Below are 12,961 nucleotides of genomic sequence, written 5' to 3'. Positions count from 1 at the left end.
AACACTGTAGAATAGAAACCTGGGATTTTTAAATTAAACAGGAGTGAACATGACAGTGGAGCTGTACCTGGCTGAGCCTGGGCTGAACATGGCCTCTCACACCCAACCTCCATTTCAGGTTATCCTGATGTATTTACAAGCTGTAGGATGCACCCACGGAGTTAGGGTGGCAGAGTGTGTTTGCTACTGAAGCAGCAGCCTCCGGAAGCGAATGGGACTGATTTCTCGTGTCAGCACCACTGCAGTGGAAAGTGTTGACAAGGTCACCTGTGGTGCATTTGTATTCTGAAAAATATGATAAAAAAACTGCTGGGCTTTTTTTTTTTTTTTTTAAGCAGCATTCTTAGTTGACAAATAGAAAACAGCTTTCCACTTGTTGCTTTTCACAAGTCCTCCTGGCATATAGAGGTCAAACTGGATTTTCTCTAGCTCTGCCATTACATGATGCTCCAAATATATTGTGTTACTGATGTAAATCTGCTGATGGTGAGAATTGTGAGTACAGTCCCACAGGTGTTCGGTCATGGAGCACTGGAAGGACTGTGTTAGCAAAGCATTAATGAAGCAGCATTTCAAAACACAAAATCTTGGTAGTAGGCACAAAATGTATTTTCCCACCCTTTACTGGAATACTAGTCCTGTCTTGGGGAAAAAAGACTCTCAAAAACCCTTGGTAAAGGAAGAAAACTTGACTCGATATTCACACTGGAGTAAATGGTTGAAAGGGTGCTGTTAGGCTTAAGAATGACTCTTCTGTCCATAAATTGTGCATTTAAAAGTTAAAACGTTCTTTTGAATGGAAGTCCAGAAAATATACTTTCCAAGTTTATTTTATAAAATGACTTGCTGTCCTGGTTAAGTAGCTGAATTTCTCTTTATTTTGTGGATCTTTTACAAAGTGACAGAGAAGTGTGGGGTTTTTTGTTTTGTTTAAGAAATACAGAATTAGAAGCAAGTGGGACAACCTTATTTTTAACTTTCTCAAGCTGGTAGGCTCTGAGCTAATGGCACTGTTATTACAGCTGCTTTTCTGACTATTTTCTGTGCTTTAAGCCATGTTATCGAGTATGTTCTCTAATTTTCCACCTGTGGAAATGGTCATGAAAGTTACACCTTGGGCACAGCCTCATAACTGTGTGCCAGAGGCAGTAACCAGACCCAAACACATGGATCTAAACAATGAGTGCACTTAGAATTTTTTTTTATCCCTTATTTATACAAATGATATTTACGCATTTACCTCAAGCATTTTAAACATTGGTTATTGTATATCACTTATTTAGATATAAAATACTTTAATGAAATAAAATCTACTCTATTGTTGCTGATTATTTGTTACCTAGAGGTCTAAACCAGAGGCTTATTTTCTCTGTATCACTTACCTCTTCAGCTATATTGTGCTAATCCTGTGTATTTCTGAGGATCTCTTAAAGGTGTTCAGTTACTCATTTCAGTCATAATATGAAGGTAAAATTTCCTGTTCACACAGTTATAAGGATATAACGTAGTTGACGTGCTGTCCCTCCTGTCAGCACTGCTTAAATCTTGGGACTAAGCATGTCGTGGTGTTGTTCTCTCAGAGTTCTTAAATAGAAAAGTGGGTTATCTTTCAGCTGAGAAAATGAAGAGTCGGGGGACCAAGTGAACACGAACAAGAGGTGATGCTTGGAAGTGTGGTATTAATCAGGTGATACCCGGGAGCGCAGTATTAATCAGGTGAACTGCTGACCCGCTGTCCCAGAGTTTTTCTGCCAGGTGGCTGCGGTGCCGCCTCCTTTCGGTGCCGCGGGTGACGCTGAGCGGCCGCGCAGGTGGGAACGTCGCAGCTCGGCGTGGCTGTTGTGGGGTCCTGGCGTCAGGTGGGAATGGAGCAGCCGTGCCCTTGGGGGCAAGGGCTGGCCAGGGAGCAGAGCTGGGGGGGACCTGGTCCTCTGCGCTCCCGGGGGATACGGAGGAGAATCAGCGTCACGTTATGGAAAACGTAGAGAGAGAGAGTAGAGTTGTATTAATAAAAATAGTGAAACATGATCTGTTATAACGTCAAAAGCATCTTGGGTCACGGGTAGGTATTGGGGTAGGTTTGGGGAGTGGGGTGGGAGAGGACAATGATTTGTACTTTTCCAGGGCTTTGCTTTTACAGTGTGTAATAGAAACCCTGCAGCTTCTCTGAGGCAATGTGAAAGGCCTTGAGACCAGCAGGCGTGTGACTTCTTTACAAGAATAAGTCAGGGGAGCGAGGCAGCGAGTCACTCTGCCTGTCTTCCAGCATTTTGCTGCTTGTAGGTTTTCTTTTTTTTTTTTTCCCCCAAAAAAAATACTGGGGGGCGAGAGGAGGCCTCTGAGCAAAGCCACCCGCAGAGTGAAACATACGTGAGCAGCCTCGAGAGAAAGGTGAGGCAGACCACAACACGATACGCCACAGTGTGGATTTGAGACTCAAATAAGTAACCCAGGATCATGTTCTTATCTCGCATCTTTTTTTTTTTTTTTTCTTCAGCATCCGGTTATTAATTTTGGCTGTCATCAAACATCGCCTGGGCCTCTGCTAAAACACCATCTGGATCAGCTAGTTCAATCTAAATAGAAAGAATACAGATCAGTTATGCAGCGTAACTGAAGAAGATCTTGATTATTTGAGAATTAACAGAGAATCTCCCATATATCAGGAATAAATTTATATTGCAGCCTTTCAGTTATTGTTTTAGAAACATTGCTATGCTTTCCTCATTCTATTAGTGTGTTGAACATCATCTCCTTGAAATAGCTCTGCATGGATTGAACTGATTCGCTTTTAACAAAACGCATTCTTAGACAAAACTGGCTTTTGATTTGTAGCCTGTTGGGTCTCTTGTGCAGCTGTAAAAGGTGAGTAACTGCAGTCACCCCAGAGTCCTGAAACCTGCACGCAGCTGGATGCAGATTCTTGAGAGGGAAGCGCCAAAGCCCTGCCAGGAGCTTGTCCTGTCACTCCGACCTGCTTCGTGCCCTGACACTTTTGTGAGGGTTCATGGCGGGGGGTTTCTCCCAGGCACAAGACATCCAATCTCATTAATTTTGTCACACTTCATGAAGCTTTGGCTTCAATAATTGCAACAGCAAATATCCCAAGTCCACCATGTTGTGTCTTTCCTGCTCTCTGCAGTTCTGTTCAAATTCTGCCTTGATGCAACCCCATCATCTACCTACTGGATTCCTTCAAAGCTTGTGACACTCGCTCTCTAGCTTTCAGCTGTTTTCCATCCTGTGCATCCCCACCATTTGTTCCTTTTACCTGCTGATGAAGACCTACAGTGATGCCTCTCCCATGCAGAAGCTCAGCTCCTCACTGTTGGCCTCTTGCCAGGCAAGAGCTGACTAGTCCGTCTCTGGTTTTGGCAGTTTCTAACACTCACCCGTCATCTACTTTTCTCTAACAGCTGCTTGCGACAGTAATTTGACAAAAGGTTTATGAAAATCTGAAGTCAATTTTTCTCCTTTTATCTGTTACTTCCTTCATATTCCGAGATCAATAAATCTCTTCTGAGGGGGAGTGCAGTAATGGCAGTGAAAGTTGATGCTTTCTTTTTGCTCATAGAGCAGAAGAAAATTAACTCTTCAGGGAGTTAAATAAACAGCCAGGATTGAATGTCCTGCCTTAGTGAAATGGCAGTTCATCCCAGGCCGGTGGGCTGGGCTGTTGAGGAGGCTGTTCTTGGGTGACCTTTGACAAACCTAGTAAGGTAAATATTTTTAGCTGTGGAAGTACTGTGCCTTTCAATCTTTTTTTGCAAAATCGAGATTGTTTTTCCCTGGTGTTTGTTTTTTTATCATTCTGCACTGCCATGGGTGTGCCTAGTGCTTACAGGATTAACTGGCTTGTCAGAAATTGTGCTCAGAGGGCCCTTGCTGCAGAAATCAGACTTGAAAAAAGAAGGGAAGCAGCTGTGAGGTTGGGTAGGCTGCATGTGTCCTGTACCTGCAACAACCTTGTCCCTGGAGCAGAGGAGGAAGGTCGGAAGCTTTACCTGCCCCGGGGCCATGCTATTCCCTGTGTTACTGGGATAAAGGGAGCCTCCCCACTGCACCCTGCAGGAACTGTCCCTTGGCAATGAGATGCTTTTGTGTTTCACATGTGCAGCACATGGACTGCGGGGGTTCAAGCTGAGACTCTTGGCCAGCTGTGTCACTGGGAGCCCTGTCTGTCCCCAACTGATCCACTTCCTGGAGCACAGGTCTGATGGGGAGCGGCTGAGGGAACTGGGGGGGTTTAGTCTGGGGAAGAGGAGGCTGAGGGGAGACCTCATGGCCCTCTACAACTCCCTGAAAGTTGGTGCAGAGAGGGGGGATGAGTCTCTTGACCCAAGGAACCAGCGCCAGGCCAAGAGGGAATGGCCTCAAGCTGCGCCAGGGCAGGGTCAGACTGGCTCTTAGGAAGGATTTCTTTGCAGAAGGGGTTGTTGGGCGTTGGAATGGGCTGCCCAGGGCAGGGGGGGAGTCCCCATCCCTGGAGGGGTTGAAGAGTCGGGTTGACCCAGCGCTGAGGGATCTGGTGGAGTTGAGAACAGTCCGGGTGACCGTTGGTCTAGGTGATCTTCAAGGTCTTTTCCAACTGAGATGGTTCTGTGATTCTGTGATCCCCCTTCCCTGTCCTCCGAGGGCACGGAGCGGGGCACAGGCTCTCCCGCCCTCCGGCTCCTGCGCCAAAGTGACATGCAAGGAGCTGGCAGCAGCCAGGCTGATGGCCCGGCGTGTCCGTGTGTCCCGTTGTGCATCTCACCAAGTCACTGGGAGGGGGACAGGGACTGGCTCCTTCTCCACAGCCCGTGACAACCTTACAGAAAAGGGGAGCAGAGCAGGTCAGCTCTCAGACACCCATCTGCTAGGTGCATCCCTCCATCCCGCCGGGCACGGACGAGCCCCTGACTCGGGGTGCCCGGGAAAGGAAAGAGCTGATTTCAGCGCTGTGGCTGCTGGGGTTTCGGTAAGGTCTAGTCAGCTTTAGCACTTCGGCTTGGTGAAATCATTTGGGTTTGACGCAAATCCCACTATTGTCTCTGCCTCTATTGTCCCCGTTTCCTTTGTGCTGCTTCAGGTCTCTGAGCAGTTTTAGTGCACAAGAAGTGCATTTTTTCAGGTGTAGGGGATTTGGAGGCTCCAGCAGTGGCTGGACAGGCTGACTGTCCCTACGGGGCCATTTAGGACACTGCTGGCCAAAAGACTCTGAGCACACACCCCATGAGCTGGGAACCCCATGGGGGTAATCGCTTGGAGAGTGAAATGCTCCCTGGAGAGCTGATGAATACAAATATCACTAGCAAAACCAAAATTTCCAAGCAATTACCTTTGGGATTGGATACTGAGTAGGGGCAGGAGCTTCGTCTCTGCCAAAGTCAATCAGAATTCCACATTTTGGTAAATCTGCTGCCCAGATACCTTCAAACAACTGCCCCTTATCCAAGTAGAAGAATTTCCCTGGGCCATGCTTCTTTCCATCTTCCCAACCTCCTTCGTACCGATTTTCATTCGCTGCAATTAAATACATGAACAGACCATGAAATTTTCACCGTTTCCTTAAGGGGCTACAAATGAAACCAATCAACACAGCAAAGCAACAGAGGAGGAAATCATCTGTTTGGCTCCTCTTAGTCATTTCAAGGGGGCTGCAGCTCAGTGTGTCGTTTTGCTTTCATGGCACTCCGTTTGCTGTGCCACAGAGGAAGAAAAGGCCGCAGAAGGAGCCCACGCTTGCCCACTTGGAACAAGAACTGCGTTCACCTGCTTTGTTGTTCTCCTGGTGATGCTCATTTTTTGTTGATAATGCAGAGCAAGTGAGCTCAGAGTAAGGGACTAGTTGCTAAGTCGCTCCTGACAACATGAAAAATTATAGGACACAAATTTCAGCTTTGTCACTGCAACAAATCATGCAGGATATCTGGCTTGAAGAGGTTTGCTTGTCTGGGCAAGGAACAGCAGCACTGTCTGATTGTTGTCCAGTCAAAATAATCTTGATTTCAAATAATACTTGTAGTTATTTTTTTCCTCAGTGAATTACAGGGCAAGAATTGTTGTGAGTAAACAGTTCAGGCAATCAGTTACAGACTGTTTTTCCAGCTGTACTGCATCTCTTGGAGTTTTTCTGCAAGTCGAGAGGTTTTTTTGGGTTCTGTGCTGCTCTCCAGGAATCCAGCCATCCATCACCAAGAAGGAAAGCGGAGCTGCAAGGGGAAGCGCAGCCTCGTCCAGGGATGCTGGTTGAGAAGGAGCATCATACCCACGGTAATGTTGGGGCTGGGATACATCCAGCACACCCTGCTCTCCCTAGGAGACTCCTTTGCTGTCCCCTTTCCCTATATATAGTGTTTCTAAGCCAAAAACCACGGGGATTTCTGACCAAGTTACTTAGTGGAAATATCTTTGGGTCTCAGCTGAACTCTGCCATTCTTTGGGGCAAGAGGTTGCCGAAATGCCAGGGCACCCCGCACGGTGCTGCGGAGGGAGCTGGGGACTGCCAGAAGGCCCCAAGGGAAGAGGGAAAACCCAGAAATGCTTCTGGGGAGCGTGGCTGCCAGGTTCTTCAGGTAGGGGCTGGTTTAGAGGTTTGGAGTCATGGCAGTGGTTACCCTCAGCTTGCATCTGGCGGTGTGCTGTTCTGAACCACCGCCCTGCCCTGCCCTGGTGGGAGCAGCTCGGCCTCTCCAGCACCGACAATGCGAAACCACCAAAATCACAGACGCAGCTGTGATGGAGGGGCCATCCAAGGTCCTGGCTGGACTGCGATGCCCAGCTGCTCCCATCTGCTCCCCTCCCAGAGCCTCTGAGGGGCTGCGTTCATTGCTCACAACCGAGATCTCTGTGGACTTGCAACGCTCCGGTTTCGAAGCCGTTCGGCAACGGGCTGTAGCAGAGGCGGCGAATCAGTGCGGTGCTCCCAGCCAAGCTCGCCCTCGCCGGGCACGCTGCCACTACAAGCAATTTAATCTTGAGCTGCAGCTCATCGTGACCTCCACTGAAGAACTCCTTTTCTTTCACCATCGCAAAGCTGCCGGCACGTGGGCATGCTTCCAGCGGCTGAGCTGAATACATTAAGCTTGTGGGTATGAAATAATTGCTCTGGTTAATTTTAACCAAAAGGAATCCAGCTCGCAATCGGTTGCAGGCTATGCTGGAGGCAACTGGGCTCTGAAATGGTGCATCAGCCACAGCTCAGCCCACAGGGGCTGTTAGTTTATAACTAACAGTGACTTTGATGGGAAGGAAGCAGATCCGTGGAAGGAGTTACCCCTGGAAGCGGGTGCTGATTTCATCCAGATGAGCCATCACTCCAAAGTGACTTTACAGTCAGCAGAGAGAGCGCAGCTGTGCATGTGATGTGCAGCTCGTTCCTCCCAGCTGTTTTGCTTAGCTAATTACTAGCCTACTAGCCTTGGGATCACTTTCAAGCAAAAAAATAGAATAGATGCATAATAATATGGAGATAACATTTCATTCGATGTTCCTGGAATGCAGTGCCTTGTACTGCAAAGGATTGGGATTCTTGGCTTTGGGGAAAAATGTGTTAAACTCCAAGCAAAATAAGTGGAAAAAGACCCCAAATTTCCATTTTTATTATGAGATTGCCCCCAACATTCCCAATCCATGATGTGCTTAGTGTTATTTCTGGGAAGGGATCATGTACTAATGAAACCTCCATGTTCACTCAATGTGAGTCAGTGTCGGAAGTAAGAGAGGGGATGAAGTGAACTCAGAAACAAAACTTTCTCCTTTTTTTTTTTTTTTTTTTTTTCCCCCCATGCTGGAAACTGGACTCCTCTTTGGTATGCAGCAGTTAGAAAATGCGTCTGGCAAAGTGCCTGGTTTGAAAAGAGAGATTTGCTCTTCTCTGACCCAACAGTATATTATCTCTAACCCTAACCATCCCGGTCATTTAAATGTAAATCACAGCAAAAATAACCTTTCCTGCGTGTGGGCTTGAGGAGCGCAACGCCGGCCCTTGCACAACCGGCGCTGCCTCCAGCCCCAAACCAGGAGGGGAGGGACACCACAGGGGAGCAGCCGCAACCCTGACTCAAGGCTGCAGCGAGAGATGCCGTGTAGCATCCAGAAATCTGGACGGCAGAGGCATCCAGAGAGCAGCACCGCGCCGAACACCTTGAAGGGGGCAGGCAGACGCCTTGGGTGAGGGTGGCCGGTACTTACGCAGCCGCAGCATCCCCTGCCCGCCGGGCTGGTCCTCCAGCCACTGCCCCTCGTAGATGGAGCCATCCTGGTAGTACATCCGTCCCCAGCCGCTCCGCAGCCCACAGCTCCACTCACCCTCGTAGCGCTCCCCGCCGGGGTAGAACATCGCCCCGTAGCCCTGGAGGGCAGCACAGAGATGGTTGGTTAGGAGCCTCTGTGTTGAAACCAGTCGGTGTTCAATTTTGGGACGTTACTTTCCTGATAGGCTTCTCCTTTGCTTATTATTCTTATACATGGCTGCTGGCAGCCCAGCTCCGTGTTGAAGGAAACAAGAGGTGGTGGTATGGGATTTTTATTGGCAAATCATTTTATTGCCATGACAAAACCTCAGGTTTATATCTCAGTGTGTTATTATTGGCATGATTGCTGCTAATATTTAGCTAAAAGCGGGTTTTACTAGTATACAAACCTGGCTGGGGATAGGCAGCATTAAAAACACCTGTCTCTCAACCTGGGGATTTTGTGCCTTTCAACTCCACCGATGCCTTGTAGAGCCCGGTGTGTCCCAGGCTGGGTGACTCCTTCCCTCGCCCCTGGGCAGACCAGAGGTCTCTCAGTGATGCTAACCACAGAAAGAGTTTTGCCTTCTCCTCCATCCATATCCCCAAAGAGGTCATGTCCTAAACAGCCTCTTGCCTGCCTGCCTTCCTCCTTCACAAGAAACTAAAGGCAGCACTGAAGGCTCCCTGCGGTGAGACGGGCAGGCGCAGGCAGCGATGCCACGCGTGCCTCCCCGCAGCCGGGCATCAGGCCAGGTGGCAGGCGTCACCCCGGCGGGCAGGCGAGCTCTGACGTTGGGCCATCTCCGCTCTTTGCTTTCCTTCCTCAGGCTCACTGCTGCTGGCAGCTTTGGTTGGTGAACTTCTGAATTAAGATCACTGGGTGTGTGCAAGCTGGGGACCCTCAGAGGTGTTTGGTTTATGAGTATATTTCCCATTAAGAGAAATCCAGAGGTACTCCCTATACTGGGGGGTGATACAATTAAGAAATATTTACATAGTATTAATGAGTTTTCCTATAGGAATAAAGCTTTAATTTATCTCTGAACAAAAAATAAAATCAGTTCTGGAAAGAACTGATTTTACTGAGCATTAATTTTACTAAACTGCATTGATGTAAAGGGGAAGCTTCTGTAGAAGAAAAAAACAATCCTAGTGATATTTGGATGTCTTAAAGCTCAATCATCCAAACTATATCCTCAAAGAACAGGAGGGGAAGTTCCCTCCAAGAGACTGGAGCCATCGAGCCACATGCCAATTAGAAGCCTAAGAGGCTATTAATTTAATTTAAGAGCATACACAAAGGCAAACACAAGGTTTCCATTGGCAGATCAGAAAACGTTCCTACAAGGATTTTGCACATGAGATTGCAGTCATTTTTACCAGATGACTTCCTCATTATGTTCCCTTTAGAAAAGCCAGTGATTTATGTGACAGGTTTAACTTCCAGAAGAACTCATGTTATTTGTCTAATATGCTGTAAAACTCCCAGAAGAAGGTACATTTTCCTGCAGTGCTTATAACACAGGTTCCTCTGACTGCTTCAAGGATGAGAGGAATGAAAGGGATGGGTGGGGAGGATTAAGACATGGGATATGAAACCTCTTGTCCTGCTTGGCAGAGCTGCAGGTGAGTCGGAGCAGCAGTCGCTGCTCTGTGGCAGTGGGGGGAGGCCGGGGCTGTAGCCCCGTCACCGGTGGATGGGTGGGGTGAGTCCCTCTCCAGTGGGGAGATGGTGGGTGACAGTGTGTTCTCAGCCATGCTTGGCTTTTTATGAATGATGAATTTTTACTCTTGAAGCTTTCTGGGCTTTCTGCAGGTTCAGACTAAGATTTAAAGACAACCCCAAGCCTGGAGGAAGGTCTGTTTCTGTAGCTTCTGCCCAGAGTCACGCTGCTGCTTCCCTGTTGCTGGCCATGGGACATGGTGCAGCTCCTGCAGCATCTGCTGTGGGGACATCAGTAATGCCAGGAGCAGCGAGGTTGGGGAGGGCAGGGGGAGAGGGCTTAAATACCAGAGCTTTTGCTCTTGCTTTCAGTTTCTTATTCCACTTATTCGTTTGCCCAGACCCTCTCAATTCTGCCTCAGTATTGGAAAAATTAGTATTTTAAGTGATCTTTCTGCACGTGTGCACCCAAATCTTCCCCATGTTTTGGGGTACGCTGCCTTGCCACCGGCAGGTGTAGGAAATCACACTTACGCATTTTTGGTCGTTTTTCCACCAGCCTGTGTACACCTTCTTGTATTCCTTGGTTGCAGAGTCAGGAATGCTGTATGAGCCATAACCATCGCGCTTCCCAAACTTCCAGTCACCACTATAAATAGCTCCAGTGTGTTTCCATACCTGGGTACCTTTACCTGTTTAACAAACAAGAGGAACAACGGGGAGAGCAGGGCAGTTGTTAGGAGAAGGGTTTACGGGGCTGCCTTCCAGCTCCATCCCAGGCAAGGCAGCGCTCCCTGCACCAAGGCCTGGGATTTGGTTTAGCCTCCCGAGTCGGGTGCATCGTTAATCTCGATCATGGGCTTCCTGTGTGGCCTTTGCTGAGTACGCTTAAACCTTTCCAAACCTTGGTTTACTGCATGTAAACAAGCCTGTCCTGCTTTGGCTGCTCAGGGCTCGATCAGGGTCTCCTTCCCCTGCTCTGTCTCCTGCAGCACCCACCGCAATTCAAGAATAAATGAATATTCCTGAAGCCAAGTCAGGAGCTGAGAGAGCTCCAGGGACTGTGCAGCCAGGGCACATCCTGGTACGGGGAGCTGACTGCAGTTTGCTGGGTTTGTAGGGGATATTTAAACATCTATAACCTAGGTATTTCAGGTAATTGCTCCTGAGTGCATGCAAAAGCTCTTCAAATTACCTATTAGAAATATGTTTGAGCACATCTTTACATGACATCTATCAAAGACATTATATATATATATAGTCATACATGACTGAATGGTTTTCCAGGAGCTTATACAACCACTGACTGCTCCCTGTCCCTAGGAGCTTTTGTAAAGACATTTAAATCAGTATTTTTTCTCAAAACGGTCATCTTACCATGTTTCAAGTTGTCCAGCCATTCTCCAGTATAATGATCCCCATTTACAGCATAGACTGTGTGTCTTAATCCACATTTCTGTGCTTTCCTGTCCCATTCATGCCAGAGGGGCTCTGTAGCCCTGCGGTATTTTACAATGGGCATATTGTTCCTGGCTGGAGAGGAAAATAAACGATTGTCAGCAATAAATTAGAGAGAAATTACTAAGGCAGGTACTGGCAGAACAGTCTATTTGTGATCTATGTTTTAATAGGCACCCGAGTCAGTAATTGATGTCTGGCTTCAGAGGGGTAAAATAAGAGTATGACAAACAGAAGGTATCTAAAAATATTGAAGTACAAACCAGCGCTATCTGAAAACAGCCTGGCCTGTTAGGAAATGTTAAATAAGTCTCAGCAGGTCAGGTGTGGTGGGCATTAGTCTCTGCGGCCGCCAGAGGTCTTGGGGAGCACAGGGAAAGGTGGCCCCTTCTCTGTACAGCCAAAACCCTGCCGGGCTCCTTCCCATGGCCCTCCATCGCTGGCTCTGTGCGAGGCTGGAGCAGTCATTTAAACAAATTAGAAAATTGTTTGCTAGGAAATATCTCAGGATATTGAAAAGCATTTACGAGATGGAGCAGGTCAGAGAGTTGGCTGGTGTCCGTGGGGCGCACCAGGAGCTGGGACACTTCATACACCCAGCAATAACATAGCTCAAGGTGTCTTGTTAAAAGGGGTCAAAACCACAACGTTTCTATCTACCAGGAGGTTGCAGACTTGCCCAGGGCAGGACAAGCTCTCCGCAGTCAAACAAGCTGCCAAGGAGGTGGCTTCCGAAGAGACATGGGTTTTAAAGCATGAACAGCAGGCAGGGGAAGATGGGCACAGTGGGGCAGTGGTTCGGTGTCAGAGGTCTGGAGGGAAATGATCAGCGTGGGGGAAGAGGAGGGAGAAGATGATGTTTAGGCCCATTAATACAGAGAGGACAATGGCAGAGTGTGGCACGGTGGCGATTTCTGGGCACTGCCGGTGGAACGGCTCGCTTGCTGTTCAGTACAGTGGGAATGCCGGCACGGACACCGGGGTGAGAGTGGTCTCCTATAAACCAGAAAGAAACACCAAAAGGTGGCTGTGGAAACAAAAAGCAAGTTTCTGTGAATGCCATCAACATCCAGAGCTTGGCTGGAGCCCGGTGGCGTGGGATGCTCTCTGATTTTGTCTCCTGGGCTCCCCCTTCTGTCCTGATCTGCTGGGCTGAGCCATATCGAGTGATTTTGCTGCATCTCCCCGTTCTTGGCAGAGCAGAGCTCCAGCTTCTGCTGTGCTGTGGGTGGTGGGGAGCCCAGCGTGGGGGAAAGCATGGAGGTTGGGAAAGAAAGGTGCTTCGGGTCCTTGCTACGGAATGAAAGCTAGAAATTATAACTAAAAAAATATAGTTAGCATTCATCCTCAGTTCTCCACGTAGTTGTGGGCAGTGGTCATTCAACAGCTATTTGGGGGGATATCATTGCTAAAAAAAAGTACTTCTATGTCCATGATGAGCATTCCTCCCCAAAACGCAGCTGTGTTGTGGAGTGCGCATCCCACGTGGCTCCTTACCGTGGGGCTGCGGGGAGCACAGGCAGGGCTGAGGGAGTTGCAGGCAGGGCCAGGGAGGTGCAGGCAGGGCCAGAGGGGTACAGGCAGGGCTGGGAGGGGACCTGCCTGAGCATTGTGAGCTCGG

The 12,961-nt window shown here is 48.4% G+C and overlaps 1 protein-coding gene across 1 annotated transcript; it reads right to left on the bottom strand.

The window, feature by feature from the left end:
- Nucleotides 1–855: 855 nt before the first annotated feature.
- On the bottom strand, nucleotides 856–11,404 carry MORN3 (MORN repeat containing 3). The gene is made up of 5 exons (XM_074844295.1): nucleotides 11,260–11,404; nucleotides 10,417–10,574; nucleotides 8,176–8,335; nucleotides 5,321–5,505; nucleotides 856–2,576 (listed from the first exon to the last, which is right to left on the bottom strand). The coding sequence occupies exons 1-5, from the start codon at nucleotides 11,402–11,404 to the stop codon at nucleotides 2,508–2,510; spliced, it is 717 nt and encodes a 238-aa protein (XP_074700396.1). The 3' UTR covers nucleotides 856–2,507.
- Between the last annotated feature and the right edge of the window lie 1,557 nt (nucleotides 11,405–12,961).

The sequence above is a fragment of the Strix aluco genome, chromosome 18 (assembly GCF_031877795.1).
Source record: "Strix aluco isolate bStrAlu1 chromosome 18, bStrAlu1.hap1, whole genome shotgun sequence".
Classification (NCBI taxonomy): Eukaryota; Metazoa; Chordata; class Aves; order Strigiformes; family Strigidae; genus Strix; species Strix aluco.
This window is presented reverse-complemented; position numbering and strand designations above follow the sequence as displayed.

Coding starts and splice junctions, on each gene's coding strand:
- MORN3 (XM_074844295.1), bottom strand. CDS start 11,404: ATGCCCATTGTAAAATACCGCAGGGCTACAGAGCCCCTCTGGCATGAA. Junction 8,336..10,416: donor GGAAAAACGACCAAAAATGC/GTAAGTGTGATT, acceptor GCTGCCCTCCAG/GGCTACGGGGCGATGTTCTA. Junction 5,506..8,175: donor GCAGGGGATGCTGCGGCTGC/GTAAGTACCGGC, acceptor ATTTAATTGCAG/CGAATGAAAATCGGTACGAA.